The sequence below is a fragment of the Cucurbitaria berberidis genome (genome assembly GCF_010015615.1).
Source record: "Cucurbitaria berberidis CBS 394.84 unplaced genomic scaffold K460scaffold_2, whole genome shotgun sequence".
NCBI classification, from domain to species: Eukaryota; Fungi; Ascomycota; class Dothideomycetes; order Pleosporales; family Cucurbitariaceae; genus Cucurbitaria; species Cucurbitaria berberidis.
In genome coordinates, this window is record NW_024468936.1 from 742,549 (window position 1) to 762,695 (window position 20,147).

Sequence of the window (20,147 nt, forward strand, 5' to 3'; positions counted from 1 at the left end):
GAGGTGAAACAGATGATCCCATGATCCCGCGTATGTTGATGCGCGGCTGTCACCCCGCCAACGCCGCTTCCGCAAATAAACCATGCGCTGCCACTATGACCACCAGGCCGCGCCCGAACACCCACAAGCACGCCTATCCACAGCATTGCATCACCTTCGCCTTGTGTATATCGCACGCCGCCACTTGCATTTCATTGTTTTGGGCCTTATCCAGAATACTTGCGGCGTGACTACCTTCGTTTGCACACTGCGACGTACGGCTTCCTGCAACAGCGTGCATTCCTCGCTTACTCGCCGCTCTCTGCCTTGAACATCCATAGCCAGGGCATCTTACACCGCATTCATACCGAGACGACGGTTGAAGAATCCCGCCAAACGCAGTCACGGTGCATGCGCCATTGACAAAATCGCTGGCGGGTCCGCAGTCAACATGGACACGAGCTACCTAGCCCAGCAGGTCACGACCATCATCGGCCAGCTGCACGGCCTATTCGACGACATAGGAGTTCCTAGCCATGAGCGGGACTCGCGCGAGGCAGAGGTACGTCAACCGAAAGTGTAGCTGCTAGTAAAGGCACTGACGATGCACAGCTCTTCTCTGCGCTGTCCGAGACGCTTCATAACCAGTTGCGCCAAGTCACAAACGAGAAACATGAGATGACAGAAGAGGCCCATCGCTTGATGACGACAATCAAGCAGATGGAGGCCTCGTTGGAGGACAACAAGCAAAACACCAACTACGAGCAACACGATCAAAGCGCCATCACCTACCCATTGACGCGCTGCCTACAGGGACTTAAGGAAAGATACAACGCAGTCAGCAAACTGCATCGCGAGCGCTTCGAGCAGGTGAGGAAACTCGCCGAAGCCCTTGATTCGTACGCGTCGCATCTTGAGGAATCATTCGTCGAGATTAAGCTCCCTCCCACGGCACAAAACGCGACCATCTCACCCTCTTTCGACATCTCCCCTTCCTACGTCGCTAAGTTAGACAACGAGTTTTCGCGCGTTTACGAAGAATACACGAGGCGCATCAACACTGTCAAGGTCTTGTGTCAAGAGATCATACAGCTTTGGGCCGAGCTGGGAACACCACAGGCGCAGACGGACAGCGCCATTGTGCAGTGTCATCGAGACGCCCCGGAGCAACTTGGTCTACACAAGGAGGATCTGACTCAGTTAAAGGCGAAGAAGGAGCGACTAGTCGAAGAGAAGCGCAGCCGAGAGCGACGTCTTGGACAACTACGCAACACCATCGAAGAGCTCTGGGAGCGTCTGGGCATCGAGCAGCACGAGCGCAAGCGATTCCTCACCAGCAATCGTGGATGTGGCTTGCGCACCATCAACGAGTTCGAAGATGAGCTGGCTAGGTTGAATGAGCTGAAGCGCCAAAACCTACATTTGTTCGTCGAGGAGGCGCGATGCAAGCTCCAGGAGCTTTGGGACTCGCTCTACTACTCGGAAGAGGAGATGCTCGACTTCACACCCGCCTTCTCTGACGTCTGCAGCGACGCCCTGCTTTCGGCGCATGAGGCTGAGGTTGCCCGCCTTGAGGCCTTGAAGGAACAGCGCCTGCCTATTCTTCAGAAGATTGACCGGCATCGTGAGCTAATCAAGGAGCGCAACGAGCTTCAGCAATCAAGCCAAGACGCGTCACGTCTGATGGCCCGCGGTCAGAAGGGTGAGAGACGGGATCCCGGAAAGCTGCTACGAGAAGAAAAGATGCGGAAGCGTATTGCCAAGGAGCTGCCGAAAGTCGAAGCTGTACGTATACAAATCAGCTCAACTGAGACAGATACTAATGTTGTTGCAGGACCTGAAGAATACACTTGAAAGTTGGGAGGATGAATATGGCCGGCCATTCTTGGTGCATGGTGATCGATATCTTGACGAGCTGTATGCTGCCGCATCCAGAGCCCCTCCACCGCGAGCGAAGACGCCTTCAAATGCTGGCATGCCTAGCCAACAAACACTCACTGCTTCCAAATCTGGCACCCTTCGGCGCGCTGGAACTCTCAATGGGCCACCAAGCCGAGCGAAGACACCCGTTTCGAACTTCGGTGCCAGTGTCTCTCGGAACCCGCTCTCGAGCTCTTTCGCGGCTTCCATGGGTCCAAAGAGTCCAACGAAGATTCCTGCTCGTGCTCCATTACGCAACATGCAGCACGGTGGTAACTCGCCTGAGCGCCGGCCTGCCCCCCCTACACGAGAGGACTCGGCCACTATGCGGAAGATGCCTCCTCCAATGGCACCTCCCCCACGGATGAAAGACTTATTTGTGCCCCCGGAGCCCAATGAAACCCCATTGAACCGCTTCCAGTTCAATCGCGGGGAGCGCAGCGAGAGCATTGTTCGAAACGTAGCACCAGAGGACCCGTACAATGACCGATCCTATATGTCACAAAGCCACAGCGTGCGTCCAGGGTACATCCCGGCGTATCCCCCGTCATTATCATCGGCTAGCAGTCGACAGATCTCACAGGCATCGCAAACGTCGTCGAATGGAACGACAGGAACGGGTGCGACGATGCAGTCAGGGTCAGAGAATTGGGAAACCTTCAGCGAGCAATCGGATGATGCTCCCGAGGCAGACGTCGACTTTCACAACTATCATCAACGGCAGATGAAGCGCTTCACGCCTGAGGGTGGTCATGTGGCCAGTCCGCGAAGCGTGCATGGCAAGAAGATTCGCAGCATTCGCAGTGTTGATGACGGCCTCATGATGGAGCAAGAAGGTCGTATGGTCCGCGTTATTGAGGGTAGCGAAGCGGGCTGGACTGATGAAGGCGATGGGTATTGAAAAAGCTTCTGCTTTTAGCGGCTGCCAGACTACGGTGTAGTCGACGCCTACGATGACGGACGCGACTCGAACAACGTTACTACGGCTTACCAGCATCTGGGCTCTTTCTCGACATGCCAGCTATTCCGTCTTGTCTGTTCACGCACACATGGCGACGGCTCGGCCTGAGGGATTTAAAAAGCCCTTTCACTTCTTCTCTTTATTGACGGGCGAGTGGCCTGGAGATGCGCCACGTAAAGTGTCAACAGGGTATAGCTGCATGTCATTGATGCAGTTCCCGCAGACACTTTGCGCGCTAGGACGGAATCGTGACATTTTTCGACCGTCCCGCCTTGCTTCACATGCGGCAGGGTCCGAGATTTTACTTTCTTAATACCACTTGCTTATTTGGCGCAAGCGGAACGGCGTTTTGGGTGGGTCGTGTTTTGGATAGCCTTTGGCGCGGTACATGTGCTTTTTGAACATTAAGGTTTTATTATGTCTGTGGGTGGCTGCGAGCTGCACACCCGACGAGTGAGAGCAAGACAAGTGGTATGTCGGGACAGACGTGTACTACTACGATTGAGCGAGAAACGACCACAATACAAAAGTTTCACTACTGCACTGCTTGAATTATTATACAGACTGTTTTTCTCATTTGAAGTAGTGACTCAATCATTCATAAGAGGGCATTGAGCCGCAAGCTGCGACCAGGTAACAGACAACCTTCCTCATCTGAAGTAGAATCCCGTTTTAAGCCACATGGAGAAGGTGCGACGATGGAAAATCTATGGCGACGATTTGCGCAATGTCCGTTCCATGCAAGTATGGCAGCCTCTGCGCAGTGGTGGAGTCGAATGCCCTGTACACACACTCACACACAGGTATTTACCTGGGAGTCACAACCACAAGCCGCCACTACACCCCCATACATGTACCCCACAGCCCGTTCAGGCGGTGATAGCCGCCTGGGGCTGCAAGACAGACTGACATGCGGCGGGCCACGGCTCCCAGGTAGATAGATAACGATAAGCTATCCGACAGGCTGAAGCCCGAGCAGCGTAGGCGGTCAAGCGCGCATCAGGAAATTGGCTTGCTGCAGCCCAGTGCTGTCATGTCCGGCGGAGAAACTTTGCAGGGCATGTACGTGTAATCACGAGTAGGTGGCTGACTGGCCTCGCGAGTAGCTGTGCATTGCGAGAGTGATACTGTATGCGAGTTGTTGTTTTTAGACATGATCTGAGGTTGGATGGCATGGGATGAGACGAGGGCGTATGTAGCCATCAGTCCTGTTGTTCATGTCGTTGAACTGAAGAGATCCTGGGCTCTTATAAATGCAAATGGCCAACGCTGCCGGATGACCTCGTATTGTATTGCTTTCCAGAAGACAGGCGGCGTGGGGTGGCTAGGGCTGAAATCGCGGAGACGGAGACGGAGAAAGGGCCAATCGGGGGGACGCAGTAGCAGATCACACACACAGTGTCGTATCTGCGTGCACGCCCAAGTGTTGCACAGCTGAAGGGACAGGGGATGACATGGCAGGCTGATGAGAGAGGCTCAGATGGTGACTGCTCATCAATCAGCCGCGATAGTCGGTAATGGTGGTGGTGGTGGTGCCTACGACAGAGAGTCTTGTGCCCGTCCTCTATCACTCACTTATCGGCTGCCCCGATAGCATCTCCGTCATCCGCGTCCTTATCGCCGCCGACTCCCTTCGCTACCCCATCTGCTGCCTCGCACCCTCTCTATTCTTCTTCGTCACTCATCCTCTGTTCATTTTCACCACCTCGTCTCTCCAAATATCTGGATACTATATTGTTATTATTATTACATGTAAGCAGTGCGCCACGGCCACGCTCGGCAAGACTGGACCCTTGCAGGCCTGATGTTGCCTGCTCGATCCCCTTGGACCCATCCATCCAATCCCGCCTCAGCAATAACGTAAAAGCAACCGAACAACACGCCCGGCGAAACGTCACAAAACGCCTAGCCGTACCTGAAGTCACCAAAGGGCTAGTCACGGGGAAATCCCCCTAGTGTCTACCTGTCAATCATGATGTACTCGCCGCGGTCCTACCCTTACCTCCACCCTTCTCCGCCCTCGCCGCGCAGCAGAACGTCTGAGAAGATGGGCACACGAGCTTCGAGGAATAGCCCCATTCCGCGCTCTGTCAAACCTATCGAACCACCAACGCCAACTATCAACAACACCCAGTCTACGTCCAACTCGGAACCTAGGCCGGAACAGCCACCTACGACCATGCTCGCTCATTCACAACCCGTTGTCATTCCGCCTCGGATGCCCTTGCATTCAGCCACGTCCACACAATCAGTGAGAGCAAGAGGCCACAATGGTGGCAGGCCGACACGCTCGTCGAAAAGTCACGACCCGAATGCGATTCCACCGGCCGTCGCTGCTCTGCTCGCTGTTACCGCGATTCCGAAGATGCCGTCCCGACGACGCAAGCATTCCACAAGAGACAGGAGGATATCCATGGACGAGTTGATTCAGGAGTGGAAACAGGACGACTCGGACGTTCCACCTTCACTTGTGGGTTCGCCTTTGGATGTCCTACTGGGTCGCGTGGACGAGTCGGACGACGAGTATGGCAGCCTGGCGAGCATGGAGCAAGAGAAGGAGTCTTTTGTGACATCTCGGTCCATCTCGAGCGACTCCATTACTACTATACCGCCGTCTCTGGACTTTGATGACCCTTCATTTTCCTCTCACTGGGATAATCTCAGCACACCGGACTCGCTTAGCCGAAAGTCGTTGGCGGAGCGCAAAGAGAAGGCTGTTTCGTCCCCACCAAAGGAAGATTGTGTCCTGGATCATCCACTGCTTCACTTTGGGCCGGAAGAATATGACGAAGTCATTGCGACAAATATTACCGAGGGTCTTACTTCGGCCACTTCCTCAAACGAACGGTTCAAGTCATTCAAGTCCAACTTGACCGCATCCCTCCAAGCACTCAAATCGGCCGCCAAATCATTTTCAAACTTCACTGCACCTAGTGTCCCGCCCGATGATTTCCTTACCCGGTCGTTGCTGTCACCACGGTTTACCAGCGAAATGCGTCCTAAGCATCTTGAAGGCCTACCGTCCCCCGAACTCCGACGATACCTAAACCCACAACCATCCCCAATCTCGCCAACCGAACTATCAATGCACCTTCACGATTCCCTCACCCTCGACGCTGACGACGACACTCAAGCCCCCATGATCCAAATGCAAACCTACGAACGCCGCGGGCGCTCCCAAAAATCCCGTCGCTCTCGCACATCCGATCCCCTTTCTGAAGCCGGCAGAGCTTTGTCCAACGAGCCCACTGTCCGCCAGCGCGAACCGAGAGAGAACAGCGATTTTCTAAGGGTCATTGTCTTGGAGATGAACATGCGCCGGATCGGCAAGCTCGATGGCAAGGCTGTAGGCAAAGCCAGGATCTGGCTGCCGCCAAGGAAATTGGGCACCAGCAAAGCACCTGCCACTGACGGTGTAAGTGGTGTGCCGAATAGATGGATTGGGGTCGCGGCGGAATAGATGCACCCAACCGTACGCAGAGCATTCTCGTTACGTGCACAAACGACACCGGGAAACGAGAGCATGCGACATACGTAGCGCACGTCAACCCACGAATCGAATCTGACGTAAACGGCGCGCGTTCCTGGAGTCGATCGCGCATTGGACCCCATGACCTCTGGCGGCTGTTGGCGGCGGAATTAGCGTCAGGGAATTGTGGGTCGCGTATCCTGACGTTGTCGCTTGAGGAATAGGCAACACCACGACCATTAGCCTGGGATACTTTTCTTGGACTGCACTTGGTATCTAGAACAAGGGTCCAATGTGTACAACACCGGATGAAGCTTCGAGCATCCATTGCAGGAACTTTCTTGGATACCACGGCGGACATGACGGCCACCGGGCGACGAAAACCAAACCCACTGTTCGGATACGCGCGGTGACAAAATTTTCACACGACACCCAAATGGCCATGCGATGCTCCAGACCCGACCGCAAAGACTTCGGTTCCCACATCGTGAGGCGGGAGGAGGATTCTACAAGATAATAATAATCGGGGCTTTCTCAGAATCTTTTGCCTCTTGCGGTAACTCGAAACGCTCGGAACCATGGTGCCGGGACTCGCCGATGCCGGACAAGTGGGGGCACACTGATTAGATGTTTGCATCGAGCAATTGGGCGAGAGAGAGAGAGAGAGATATCGGCAGGACGTCCGATTTGAAGAGAGTGGGAGTTGAGCATTTTTAGCGATTGTGCGCGAGATCAGCGAAAGAGCAGGAGTTTGAAATATTGACATGGATACTGGCAAATGACGGTCAAGCGCTGACCGTCATGTTGCGTCTCATCTCGCATTTTGGATGTTTTGAATATTTTGGACATTGGGCTGCATTGCATGGATGGACACATTCTTTTTTTCTTACTCTCTTTGAGCGACGCATTTTGGCATGGCATTTCATTGTACACGGTGTATGCAGGACGTTCTGACAGTCATTTCTGCATCATCTTTCCTATTTCTGTCCGTAAATAAATATCAATAACCTGGCAATATGTAGATAACATAGATGATCATCGATAAACAATTCAAACTATATATACAAAATACTGCGCTTGCCTGAAGTTGTTATTAGAATGAATCAAAAGGAATGCGAGTAGGTACTTGACGAAACAGCTACGTGTCGCACATGAGAGTAACAAACAGTATTCTCATTATCCTACTACGTTCCAATGTGCACCGATATCCTCCAACGGCCCTCCCTTACTTACACAAAACACGAGAACTAACTCAAGCCAAAAAACAAAACGAGCAGGCTATTCAAAACACCACAAAACAGAAGTCGCAGGTGCAAGAGAAAAAAAAAACATCAAAAAGTGACCTAACCAGGGGTCGAACCTGGAATCTCTTGATTTGCCGATTGCAGAGCTGTTTACACCCTTTGGATCGTAGTCAAGCGCCTTGCCATTGGGCCATTAGGCCGTGTGTTATGTTGTTGATGAATATGTTCAGAAATATCTGGATTGTATAGGCGGCAGTGTTGTGCGCGTGTGGCTGCTGGTGTCCTTCCTGCAGTGCATTTGGCCCTGTGAAGATGCGGAATTCGCTGTGCGTGGAGCGGGGCGGGGTTGGTTGGCTAGTCTTTGTTTGGTTTGTTAGTGGGTGTGGGTTGGGTTGGGGTGCTTACGTCATTTGGAGGGTTTTGTGGTTTCTTAGCAATGGATGCGAGGGTTGGTGGGCGATGCGATGTTCGTGTATAGGGTTGTCTGTTGGATCTGATCTCTGTGTAGGTAGCGGTCAAGTTGGACGAGACTCTAGCTGGGTAGTTGTGGTAAGTCTAGGTGCATGACGAGGGCTACTGCAGGTATAGCACCGCTGTGGAAGACGAGTTTTGATCAGAGTTAAGGAAGTAATCTTGTACGACGACTAGTAGCTAAAGATACTGAATACATTTTGATAAGCGCTTGGTACTCGCGTTGCCTGACAGCAGCGTGGAGATGGTACGGTCTCGCAGGTGTCTGCGCCGAATTAGGGCTGGCGCAGTAGCTAGCGTCTAAAAGAGGTAAAGGTTAGCGAACCTCCTCCCTCCGTCTCTTTCTCTTTGAGCCTCTATCCAAATAATCTCATTGATACCCGCGACCTCGCCGAAGACAGCCATGTATCATGGTATTGTCAATGAGAGTTTTCACAGTATAGTATGGATCTGGTATGGCCCTCGACGACATGTGCTAGAGATTCACAAGTAAACGATTCCGTGTCTCTGCTTGTACATTGCCAAGTGAGGTACTCTTCAAGCCATTCTGCTAAACCTGCATTAGAATAGCCACACAATATCTAGCATCAACTTCGCTTCTCTGTCATTGCCAACCATCGCTGGCTTGATTCGCCCAGACTTGTCTACTCTTCTCCTTTTGGGTTCTGCAAGCCATGGTCTTGAGACGGTCAAAATTAGACTATTGTGCAGATGAGATTACGCAACGTCTCGCGAAGCATCAGTGTGGCCGTTTAGCGATCCACTTGCTATCGGTCTAAGCATCGTCATCTTTGTCCATTATTGCAACGCCTTTCTTTCCGTCTCTGATCCTACGTCTTTCTGCGTTTCTTTTCGGAACTTCCCATGTGGCTTTCCAAGCATTACACGGCTTGGAGTGAACAAAGGCTCGGCCGTGACCCTTCCCCAGATCGCAGAAGATCTAGCCTAAGGTCTGCCTCATTCTATGCCCTCGCATCTTAGACCTGGATGATGGTGGACCAGAATACGAATCTGCTTGGCACTTCTCGGCCACTCCCAAAGATCTGGCCGCCGTCCGGGGTACGATACACCCACCCCATAGTCCAGTGGTCGAGATCGGTCAAGCTATGCCTGCCTTGCGTGAAGCTCGGCAAGGCGTCAACAGCTGGGATGCAAGCCTCGTATTTCCCTATTTGACTCTACAATATCCACGCCAGAGGCTCGGCGTTACCAGAATAACGGCCTCCCGGACGCCCCATACTTCTATGAGCCTCGTCAATTGTGTAGGCAATATCGATGGCTGACACCGACTAGGCGTTACTGGCTTCGATGCGGTGCGAAACCTCTCTGTGGGACTTACATTTGCTCGAGACTTTGTTTCTCGTTTCTCGATCCTCAGTCCCCGAAGAAGACGCTTCTGCATGCTTGACGCGGGGAAGGAATGTCTAGATGTTGGTGGCAACCGTGGAGCATCGGTGATTTAATGCTAATGTAGACTGGCGGGCTCGATATGTGTATATATTGACGTGTAGATGCCATTCAACGGGGGAACCGGTATTCTATCCATCACCCCTCACGTTGTTGAAGTCTTCAAGATGAATCGTCTCTCACATCTTACTTCGCTACTTATGTTGGCTTCGGTCGGCTCAGCTCAAGTCCCTAATATTATCCCTTTCTCAGTCACTGGCTCTCTGGACAAGTAGGCATTTGAGCGCCAACATGACATCAACCAGCGTTGACAACTACCAGTTGCAATGCGGATGGTACATAATATAACTCTGGTGGTGGGATCGAAGTCAACAGCTTCAATATCAAAGTTCCCAAGAATCTGATCGTTCAATTTCCAGTGGTATGGGCGCTTTTCAGCGAATTATGTAGTGCTGAAGCTGGCGGCTACGAAACCACTGTCGTTGGTAACATAGTCAATGGCGAAGTTATCGCCGGCCAGGTCTCAGTTGCTCAAAGACTTGGTCTCGAGGGCAGCCATGGATACATTTCGACTATCAACTCGGACGGCACTCCCCAGATTGCTTCAGGCCCAAGAGTTAGGATCAATGATCCCGATGGCCTGTTTGGACCCAAAACCGATGCGAAGAGGTACTGAATCGCCGGCACGGCCAATCCTTCTGTCACTGCTTTTTCGTGATTTCCAATGTGCATTCCATGTTCAGGGAATACCGACAAGTGCAAGGGCTCCAACTGGCCCAATGGCCAGACCTTCAGTCCTCCCGGCCCTCTTAGCATGGTGCTATCTAAAGTCGGTGACTTTATTGAACATAGTGGCCTTAGGGTGGGATCTGAGGAAATTCTCGCTTCCTCTATTGTTTGCATAAACCTCCATATCACGACTCAAGCGGGCAACAACGTCCCTAATTACACTCGAGTTGAAGACTTCCTCATGGGCGTTCCGGACACTGCTGGCAACGTTGAGGTTGCAGACATTCGCGTTATCAGGTTTCTCTCAGGTTGTGCCTGCTCTACGGTCACAATCAGTGCGATTGAAGTCGACCCTTGCACAGGGAAGGAAACCTATCGCTCTATCAGTACTGCCACTCCTAGACAAGAGACCCGTTGCAAATGGGAAGCTCGCATCGCCTCACCTGCGCAGGCGCCCTTCACTCGCGAATACCGCATCACTACCAACACGCCAGTCAAGGAGACCAACGACGGTATCAAAGCTGGCCAGTACATTCAGGCCGTCAGCGAATGGATCTTCCCCGAAGTTGATGTTCCAGGGACCAACCCGCCAGCCTTTAAATTCACTGATATACGTGGGCTTGTTCGGGGAGACTTTCTCGACGGCAAGCAATACGGTCCGCTAAGCCCGTTCCCCGGCTCTAGTCCACCCGTTCCGTCCAAGGCATGCAAGCCTGAAGACATAACAGATCCAAACGCAACACCTACTCCTTCGTGTACACCCAACACTGACTCACCGCAAACCGCCCCTGTGGCATCCATCGCAGCCATCGCCTCAGCCCAGCGCGCTGGCATTGAGGTCTTCCTATCTGGCTCTAATATCGCGCAAGGTCTGAATGACAACGATCTGAACTTCAACTGGACCAAGACGTCGCCTTCGTCATCCTCCGTAAGCGTCACAAATGCCAACTCACCCAAGGCTACCTTTATTGCCCCTATATTAAATATCGAAACCTCCTTCGTTTTCCAACTTACCGTGAGTCTAAAGTCCACCGCCACGAACTTCAGCAAGGCGAATGTCACTGTCAAGGTCAACCCAACAGTGGCCGACAGCGTCACCCTGGACACATATATCTGGGGGTCTCGCCAGTCTGGCTCTATCGCTGTGACATGCAGCTCCAACGTCAAGAATGGCAATATTAAAGGCATGACACTTGTTCTTAATGGCAACACCCGGCTTGCCATGTCCAAGAATGGCGAAGAGGGCAAGTGGACGTACAGCGCGAGGAACACGGGTAGACCGAATAACTTGAAGTGTGTTTCTGACCTCAAGGGTGAGAGCCCGTCGAGGCTGGGTACGGCAACGACTCGAAGGAGGTGAGGTGTGATGTGATGATGTGGAGACTGCAACAAGACTTTAACCTGTCTATATAGCGTTTTCTCTTTGGGTTTACATATTGATGGGTGTTTGTAGGATGCGTACACTTTGGTGGGAAAACCCCCCCTTTACGATCCCAAGGTAGTTACCAGCTTAACAAAAGCTCGACGATATGGCGGTAATGGAATAATTTGCGTCTTTGTCCAGTAGCTAGACTTACTTTCATGTCCCACAAAGATGAAATAACAATGCACAAGGTAAGTAGGAGGCCGTAGAAGACCTTTGGACAGCGCTTATGCAATTTCAGCACCATGCGTATGATACCTTCCGCATGTGGCAAGTTTAAGGGAAACGTCGATTGCTGTAAGACTTGGCACAGTTCAGCTGTCCCAGCCTTGGCGCGGTTGGGCTGTCTTGGATTATTGCAACCCTGATTTTGTTGGTTAAGTATTCCCAGCGATTACCACGAGTTAAGACATCTGAAAAATGGGCTATACTCGCTATACAAATAACAGCGCCGCTTAGAATTACTTTGCATTGCCATATGGTGTGGTGTTCAACCTGGGAAGCTGCGAAGGGGCCGGCACTAGCTCCTCGCTTAGCCCGCACCCGAGGATCGCCCGGTCAATATTGAATCTTGCGGCCGCAACTTCGACATCGTGAACGACAGCGCCAAACGAACGACCAACGACACCGCCGACGACCAGTCCTACTGTCAGTACCTACCTGGACATTACACAATACCTTTCGAGCACTGGAAAACTGACTCTCTGGGCAGTAGCGACCCGCAAACCCCAACCTCCAACCACACAACATGTCTCACGAGTCGGTCTGGTATTCGCGTCCTAGGACCTACGGCAAGGGCTCCCGCGAGTGGTACGTCTCTACAATCTACAATTTTGCTTCTGTTGTCGCAAAGTCTCTGGACGATGGAGGAAGGGCAATCTGCGCGCAGACAGGACAGATGAACAGCGGAATCTATAAGAGCGACTGCTGACACAGTTTTCCACAGCCGCGTCTGCACCCACCCCGCTGGTCTGATCCGCAAGTACGGACTCAACATCTGCCGTCAGTGCTTCCGTGAGAAGGCCGCCGACATTGGTTTCGTCAAGGTACGATATCCCTACCTGTTCTAAGCCCCCACAATGCACATTCTGTCCAGAAATGTCTTGCTGCACACCGCAGACCTAGACCGATTTTATATGGGCACTCAAATGCTGACGTTTCATAGCACCGATAAATTCCCTACGATTCAACGGCCGGAGTAGAGAAGGCGCAACGGTGTGACGCGATGATTACCTGCCGATACGAATCGGCTCGACTGTTACTCGAGCCAACATCGATATAGATGAGAAGTGGAGAGAGTTCCAGGACGGGCATGGTTCTGCATGGCGGCTTTCTAGGGATCCTTTCCTTGCATTCAGGTCGAGAGGTGGCTGGCTTTGATAAACAAAAATCAAACTGAGTTCACGACACATTATTGGTGCAAGACTGGATACGCTTGTTTTGGGAGTGAAGTCATATTGGCTGCGTACTGACATGGCAGGACAACCCGACTGGAATATGCTATACTGCTTCAACAGCATTGAAGTTCACGAACGATCTAACGAACGGGAAGCCCTCGAGGGTCACTTCAAACCTAAACTGAGTACTAGTTCGACGACATACAAACAAGCAAGATCTATCAACTGATGAGAAGTACTTGCACGTGTGATCATGGACAAACTTCGAAAGCATGGGCATGCAACGCGGTTGTATAGTAAACAACTTCCTACGTACCCTTGTTATTCCAAAACCCACGTATCATAATTGCTACGCAAAACGCTCAAAATGCCCATGTCCAATTACAATTCACTAGATTCTAACAATATCCACCCTCGTCCTCTCCCAAAGCTTATGCGACACTGCAAAACCCTTCTCCCTTTCCGCATCACTGATCACTGCAGGTTGCACGATGACACGTGCGTATGTTCCTGCTGCACGGCGCTTGGCTAGGGTGCCGGGGTTGATTACTAGGACGGATTCGACGACCTATGACAACAATGCATCAGTATACTGAGGTTGCTTGAGTAGTAAGGAAGCGTTGGGAGTGGTTGGACACGGGAATCAAAGATGTATGGGTGACGGAGAGTCGGAGAGCTCGACTTACCTTTACAGTCCCCTGAAGGACGCTGGGTGTGATGAGGATATCCGGCCGCACGTTGAGCATCTCACCCAATTTGAGATAGCTTGTATCGAGCATTGTTCCCAAGGGAAGGAAGGGGCTAGGTCCCTGCTCCTCTTCTTCTTCTGCTTGTTCGCCCTCTTTTTGTTCGCCGGTCGTTGTTCCGTTTGTGTTGCCTTTCTTCAGAACGTGCGCATCCACCGGCGCAGGGGGCATTTGCTTCTCCCTCCCAGTGGGCGGGAACACTGGCAGGAAGTTCCGCTGCTCAATGACATGCCGTGCGTAGCGCTCATAGGTGTTCATTGTCCGCGCCTTGCCGCTCGCCAATTCCTCTCTCCTTAGCATGTCCAAGATATCTATGCTCGACATGCCTACCGTCATCTCGTTCATGCTCACCGTCATGGGATTAGTAACGCACTGTACCATTTTGCCCGCTGCACCAAGACCTAATTCTTTCTTGATATACTTGTCCTGTGGAAAGGCGGCGTGGTGGTGATGTGCGTCTCGAAGACTGGGCACAAGTAGAATGTTACAAGTCGGCACTCGCTTACTGAAAGTTTGCAGAGCGGAGGAGATATGGTAACGAAAGAGATCAGCCATAGTCGCTTGGTCGGATGGGGCATTCAGCGGTGCATCAAAGTCTCCTGATCGGATCTGGGGGTGCTCTGCGTCGAGGAAAGGGCCGAGGAGGATGATGCTATCTGCATAGGCTTCGGCAGCATTGTCAAGGAATGTTTGAAGGGGTGAGAAGTCGAGGTTTTGATCTGTAGTGTAAGGTCCTGAGGCTATCATCATGGTCAACGGGCGCACGTTCTCTGGATCAGAGTCCGGCGTGTCGAGATATCGTGCATTCATTGCGTCGAGCTCGTCGGGTTTCGTAGCCGGTGCTAAGAGAAGAGGTAATGAGAGGACCTCGGAGACGACAAAAGAGTCGCCTGATGCGTTTGTACCGCGCAGAGCAACAATTTGGCCAGGGAAGAAGTTGTACGAAGATAGTCCAGCGACATCTAGGGGTGTGCGGCGACCAGAGCCGTACCTTCGTGAGCCTTCCAGAACCAGGGTTGCTGTGTTCAGTTTGCCTTCGCTCGTATCACTCGCTATCCGACCCACAGCTATTACTTCGCTCGGAGATTGGTAGTTGGGATTTCCGAATGCATTGTCGTCTAGCCCCATTGATTCTCTTATGAGTTCGCGAAACTCGTCAATTCTGTCGTCAAGGACTTCAGACGCTTCCGATAGCTTCATGGCCATGGTACGGTAGGAGAATTTTGACATGTCGGTGTTGGCCTTTAGCTTTATGCGGGGTTCTTTCGGTTCTTCAGAGGGAGGATCTGGGATGGTGATTTCAGTGCTCATGAACTGTTCGGTGATATCGTTGGCATTTGTGCGGGACGCAAAGTCGAAGACACTGTAGGTCGTCAGAAGTGGTGCATAAGAGGAGCGAAGTGGACGTACGCTCCACCCGGAGTCTCACCCTTTGGTGTCAAGACTCCAGCTGGTGAGCTCATCTCATGAGATTTACTTGCTTTGCCTCCTGGTGTTTGGAAATTGGACTTGCGCTTCACAGTACTGCCGTTGACGCCATTCAGCGCCGTTGGGCGTGGTGTGTTAGGAACCAGTTCCCCGAGTCTACATATGATCAGCCCAAGGCAAAGATATCCGTTGGTTCATTGAACATACATGTCATACATGTCCCCACCCTTCGCTCTCGGGGTTGGCTGACCCCGCTTGATATCATTTCTCTGATGTGCTTTCCCTCTGCTCTCCCGCTCTAGTGCATCTTGAATGGTCTTTTTGAAGTCGCGCGCAGTCTTGAGATCCATCTTGTTCTCCTCCCCACCCATCTTCATATTGTATGCCTGCCATTTGAAGTCCAGCTCTTCGGCCGATATAGAGTAGAGGCTTAGCATGGACCGCAGCTCGGTGAGGACCTCGACGGGCAGTTCATGGTCTTTAGTGTCGCAGTAGCGCTCGAAGCGCTCTGTGAGTTCAGTCGTTGCGTCGTCCATTGTATACTGGGAGGGATTGAGCACGAGAATTGGTGTTCTGTAACTGTGGGTTTGCGCGTGTGGGAGGACGCGTCGCGCGTCAACGGTAAAGTGGGAGCGCTAAGATGCGGCTGGTCTAGCGGGGATCGTCATGCATACAGGCGACCTGCATCTTTCTTAAAGTTATCTCACTGCTAAGCTTACCAACTCCGCAATCGGGAGCTGCTTTTCCCTCCTCAAACAAACTCAGTTCACTCCGTTCTCGTCCCAAAGTGTATTTGAGCTTCTATTTGTTCTATCGTCAACATGTCAGCCATTGGACCCTTTGCGGAGCCAGCACCAGGATGCAAGCCTGCAGCTCCCCCAGCCTTGACTGCAGACCAACAGGCTAAATATGAGCAATTCCTCACCGACGTTCGCTCTTGGGAATCTCTCCCCACCACATCAGCAAAGAATGCCGAATCTACACCGTTATCAGACGGTGAGCGCATGTGGCTTACCCGCGAGTGCCTGCTCCGCTACCTCCGCGCGACCAAATGGAATCTCGCCCAGGCAACGACCCGACTACGCTCAACGCTGATATGGCGCCGTGAATACGGCACCGATAAATTCACTGCAGATTACATTTCCGAAGAGAACGCAACCGGCAAGCAGGTCCTTCTAGGCTTCGATAAGGAGGGCAGACCATGTCTGTACTTGCTGCCGCAGAACCAGAATACCAAGGATACACCCAAGAGAGTGGAGCATCTGGTCTACATGCTGGAACGCACCATTGATGTGCATCCGCCGGGACAGGAAAGTTTGGCCTTGTTGATCGACTTCAGGAATACTGGAGCGGGTGGGACGCCGAGCTTGGGCACGGCCAAGCAAGTGCTTGACATTTTGCAGAACCACTACCCAGAGCGATTGGGCAGGGCGCTGCTCACACACTGTAGGACAGCTCTTCCATACTCCCGATTATAACCATGCTAACACTCTCCGACAGTGCCCTGGTACGTAACCGCCTTCCTCCGCGTCGTTAACCCCTTCATCGACCCCATCACCAAGACAAAAATAAAGCAAAACGAGCCTCTGCCCGACCACGTTCCCTCATCACAACTCATGAAAGTCTCCGGTGGCGACGTCGATTTCAAATACGATCATGCTGTCTACTGGCCTGCTCTTGAGAAGCTTGCAGCAGAGAGAAAACAGCAGAGGACAGTGCGATGGGAGCAGGGAGGGAAGCTAGTCGGAGAGAGCGAGATATACCTGTGGGGTGGAGAGGAAGGTAGCGTTGGTGGAGGCGCGGCTCCCCAAGAACATGCCGCAAACGGGACGGCGAATATTCCAGAAAACAGTAGCAACGAAGCTACGGCAGTCGGCGAGGCCAATGGATCGGCCAAGGACGATGCTACCCTCGCTAATGGCATCAACAAGCTTGATGTAAACGATAGCGAAGATACCAGGAAGGTTCAGGGACAGGCTGTTCCAGCCGTAGCATAGGCTGAAGACTAGCTTCTCTACGCACTTGTGCATAGCATATTCAATAGACCTTAGATGGATGTCTCTAATCCACTAAAGCTTCAGCCTCGCAGTATGTCCGAGAGGTTCTTAGTAGTGCGGAGGCGATCCGTAAGCAAGTGCTTTTGTACAGCTTTCCTTTCCTTGCTGTTTAAAAAGATTTGCAAGATATCAATTGGTTAGTACAATGTTGTGCACGTGCTTTCGCGCTTCGCTCGAGACCCTTTGCCCCGCTACCGCCTGTCTTACCAACACCAAACCTCAAATAGTATTACCAACTTTTGAGGCGCATCTTGGATTCACCTTGAATTCCTTGTCTTTCCCAGCACAACTTTAGTCTCTCCGCGCCTGGAGAAAGGATTGCGAAGGCATACTAGCGCGGATATTTGGACGCGACGGCGCCGCGCATAAGCGGAGCGAAATTTGCGACAGTGAGAGACAGGCGTTGAATGAGAGCCAGGCGCAGTGACCGCTAGTATGCCCCCCAAACGAGCGCGAGAGCGCAAACGACAGACGAAGATCGACTTCTCTCAGGCCGCGAAAGCCTCACCCTCCTCCAAGCCTTCGACCACAAACGCCATGGGTACCTCACCGTCTCGACCTGCCACGGCCAAGCCGACGAAAGCTGCGAAGACCCCTCGCAAAGGATCAACCAATGCGATGATCTTCTCATCCAGTGACGACGAGCTACAAGCGGAGACAGACAGAGGCATGCGGTTGGGCATGCCGGCCAAAGATACACCGCTGGGCCTGTTTGACAGCTCTGATGTCGGCCTTATTAGCTCTCAGAGCTCGGAGGAACAGGAAGAAGAGAAAATAAAGGCAAAACCTGCAACTCGCAAGCGGCGGCGTACAAAGGACTCTGGCAAACCCGAGGGTGAGCAAGCGGTTGAGGTTCTCCCGAGAAAGCGACAACGGCGGTCTGTGGTCAAGGTTGAGAGCTCAGGCGAGGAGGAGGAAGAAGAACTAAGGCTGCCTAGCAAGCGACAGAAAACCAAAAGACAGGACACGCCAGATGAAGAAGAAGAGCAGACTCCGCCACGAAGCACGAGGCGCATAGCAGTTAGGCGACGACCTGCATCAGAAGAGGCGGTCGAGGATCAGACTCCGCCTAGAAGCACCAGAAGGCGGATTGTTAAGAGGCGATCTCCATCGGATAACGAAGAAGAAGAGCAGGCTCCACCCCGGAGAAGGCTTAAAGTTGCCAGGGGGGATTCTGCGCTAGATGAGGAGGATCTGGACGATATTAATGAGGGTGGAGATGGCGAAGACGACAGCGAAGATGGCGGCGAAGAACGAGACGATCTCAAAGAAGATCTTGCATTCCTCAGATCATCACCGCTACTAGATCGCGGCAGGCTGAGGAGTACGCATGAGAAACCAAAGAATGAGCGGCAAAAGGCGTTAGAGGCCCTCAAGAAGCGGCGAGCTGGCACCAACGAACCCTCGTCTTCGGCAACTCCGATCCGTAAGAAGCCTGTCGTGGTAGACTCCGAATCCGAATCCGAGCTTGAAGTTATCAAGGAAGAGCAGGATAGCGATTTCGAAATTCTAGACCCGGTCGACGACGAGGACGACGAGGACGACGAGGACGATGATGAGCCAGAAGGAGATGACCGTGAGGCGAACATCCTGGATATGTTTCAAGAGGATGGCGACGACGAGGGCTTCATCGATGATGACGCAAATGCCACCATTGGCGAACCCTCAGCAATAGCAGATCTTGACGAACTGCGCCTCGTTACTGGCTTATCGCGTGCCAAAACCAAAGACCTATTCAAACACGCCATCGAATGGATGGTTATGAAAAAGATCCATCCCGCGTTCAACTCTACTAAAAACATCTACACCATCACTTTCCGCAAGTTAGACGACGAAGTCAAAGGCCTTGCAGGTTCGAAGTTCACTTCATCAGTTTGGACGCCTGACTTCACTAGGGCTATTCGCGCAAGACCGGACCTCATGCTCGACGAGATTAGTTTCGGAAGAAGAGAGGTGATGGCCGCTCATTGCGAAGCGTGTAACCGGACTAATCATACCGCCACATTTGAACTCATGCTCACGGGACCACCGTATGATGCGGAAACCTTAGAGCCTCTTGAGAACGACACGGACTCCGACTCTTCTGACTCCGACGATGACTCAGAATTATCGGCAGACTCAGAGGTACTTCTCAACGGCGAGAAGCCGGCTCACAACGCCCTAGGCGAACGTCTTCCGCCAGAATCGCATGGCTTTCCGCTTGGCTCAACATGCAAGGCCAACGCGCAGGTCGCCCATACTCTACACCATTGGCGCTACCATCTCTACCAGTGGGTCAAGGATTACCTCGCACGTGAAGGCTACCTGACGGCGGAGAAACTAGTCAAGAGGGACAAGTGGAGTGACAAGAAGCGGCAGAAGGCTGCGCACAAGATTGTGGATGGCATGGAGCGCGATGGGGAGATCAAAAAGCTGTACAGACTGTACAAGGTACGCTATGTTCTGCATATTTAAGCCGCCATTACTAACAAAGCCACAAGGAGCAGATCGAGTTTGCGATCGAGGCGAGGAATGATTATCAGAATGGGTGGGGGAGGCGAAACTAGGGAGACGATGAAGATTTGATTTGGTTGCTAGGTGCGGAGGCTTGAAGCCACTATTATCACTCGTCTTCATGGCGCATGAGGTTATGGAGTGGTGTTGTTGCCTGTTGGCACACTTTCTAATTGGCCGGGCATTTTGAATACTCTCTCTCTGTGTCTTCGGAGCAGATTCATGTGGACATGTACATGCCTGCATTTCAGGCACATACTCCTTCCTTTCGATATAATGATTCACTTCTTGTATAAACCGGAAGCACTTTCTTCCCATCGGCTCGACAAATCTGCTCATACAGAGGTTTCTCAGCTTAGGTTGATGTTATCATTGTTATTTATATATATGCTATCTTATTTTAGCAAGATGCTCATGAAGCTA

General features: G+C 52.2%; 8 protein-coding genes and 1 non-coding gene across 9 annotated transcripts; 7 read left to right on the forward strand and 2 right to left on the reverse strand.

Moving 5' to 3' along the window:
• Positions 1-430: 430 nt before the first annotated feature.
• On the forward strand, positions 431-2,800 carry K460DRAFT_279638 (uncharacterized protein; the record flags this gene model as incomplete). The annotated part of the gene is made up of 3 exons (XM_040928345.1): positions 431-541; positions 592-1,764; positions 1,814-2,800. 3 exons carry the CDS (start codon positions 431-433, stop codon positions 2,798-2,800), a joined length of 2,271 nt encoding a protein of 756 aa, XP_040789701.1.
• Positions 2,801-4,220: 1,420 nt separating this feature from the next.
• Positions 4,221-4,749, forward strand: K460DRAFT_54082 (uncharacterized protein). The gene has a single exon (XM_040938502.1). It carries the CDS (start codon positions 4,378-4,380, stop codon positions 4,663-4,665), a length of 288 nt encoding a protein of 95 aa, XP_040789702.1. The 5' UTR covers positions 4,221-4,377; the 3' UTR covers positions 4,666-4,749.
• On the forward strand, positions 4,334-8,673 carry K460DRAFT_383633 (uncharacterized protein; the record flags this gene model as incomplete). The annotated part of the gene is made up of 3 exons (XM_040935461.1): positions 4,334-6,275; positions 7,886-7,922; positions 8,630-8,673. The coding sequence occupies exons 1-3, from the start codon at positions 4,833-4,835 to the stop codon at positions 8,671-8,673; spliced, it is 1,524 nt and encodes a 507-aa protein (XP_040789703.1). The 5' UTR covers positions 4,334-4,832.
• K460DRAFT_t33 lies at positions 7,669-7,773 on the reverse strand. The gene has a single exon. It is a non-coding gene; the product is annotated as a tRNA-Arg (tRNA).
• A 945-nt stretch (positions 8,674-9,618) lies between the features above and the next one.
• On the forward strand, positions 9,619-11,540 carry K460DRAFT_383634 (uncharacterized protein; the record flags this gene model as incomplete). Its single annotated transcript, XM_040935462.1, has 4 exons — positions 9,619-9,722; positions 9,773-9,786; positions 9,820-10,120; positions 10,247-11,540. 4 exons carry the CDS (start codon positions 9,619-9,621, stop codon positions 11,538-11,540), a joined length of 1,713 nt encoding a protein of 570 aa, XP_040789704.1.
• An 811-nt stretch (positions 11,541-12,351) lies between these two features.
• On the forward strand, positions 12,352-12,777 carry K460DRAFT_402508 (ribosomal protein S14; the record flags this gene model as incomplete). The annotated part of the gene is made up of 3 exons (XM_040936533.1): positions 12,352-12,413; positions 12,550-12,649; positions 12,769-12,777. The coding sequence occupies 3 exons, from the start codon at positions 12,352-12,354 to the stop codon at positions 12,775-12,777; spliced, it is 171 nt and encodes a 56-aa protein (XP_040789705.1).
• A 453-nt stretch (positions 12,778-13,230) lies between these two features.
• On the reverse strand, positions 13,231-15,759 carry K460DRAFT_383635 (DNA polymerase alpha, subunit B). The gene is made up of 4 exons (XM_040935463.1): positions 15,382-15,759; positions 15,157-15,330; positions 13,687-15,109; positions 13,231-13,568 (listed from the first exon to the last, which is right to left on the reverse strand). The coding sequence occupies exons 1-4, from the start codon at positions 15,708-15,710 to the stop codon at positions 13,392-13,394; spliced, it is 2,103 nt and encodes a 700-aa protein (XP_040789706.1). The 5' UTR covers positions 15,711-15,759; the 3' UTR covers positions 13,231-13,391.
• Positions 15,760-15,890: 131 nt separating this feature from the next.
• Positions 15,891-17,357, forward strand: K460DRAFT_413943 (CRAL/TRIO domain-containing protein). Its single transcript, XM_040937643.1, has 2 exons — positions 15,891-16,620; positions 16,675-17,357. The coding sequence occupies exons 1-2, from the start codon at positions 15,996-15,998 to the stop codon at positions 17,169-17,171; spliced, it is 1,122 nt and encodes a 373-aa protein (XP_040789707.1). The 5' UTR covers positions 15,891-15,995; the 3' UTR covers positions 17,172-17,357.
• Positions 17,358-17,454: 97 nt separating this feature from the next.
• On the forward strand, positions 17,455-20,140 carry K460DRAFT_383637 (uncharacterized protein). Its single transcript, XM_040935464.1, has 2 exons — positions 17,455-19,661; positions 19,712-20,140. The coding sequence occupies exons 1-2, from the start codon at positions 17,667-17,669 to the stop codon at positions 19,775-19,777; spliced, it is 2,061 nt and encodes a 686-aa protein (XP_040789708.1). The 5' UTR covers positions 17,455-17,666; the 3' UTR covers positions 19,778-20,140.
• The last annotated feature ends 7 nt before the right edge of the window (positions 20,141-20,147 follow it).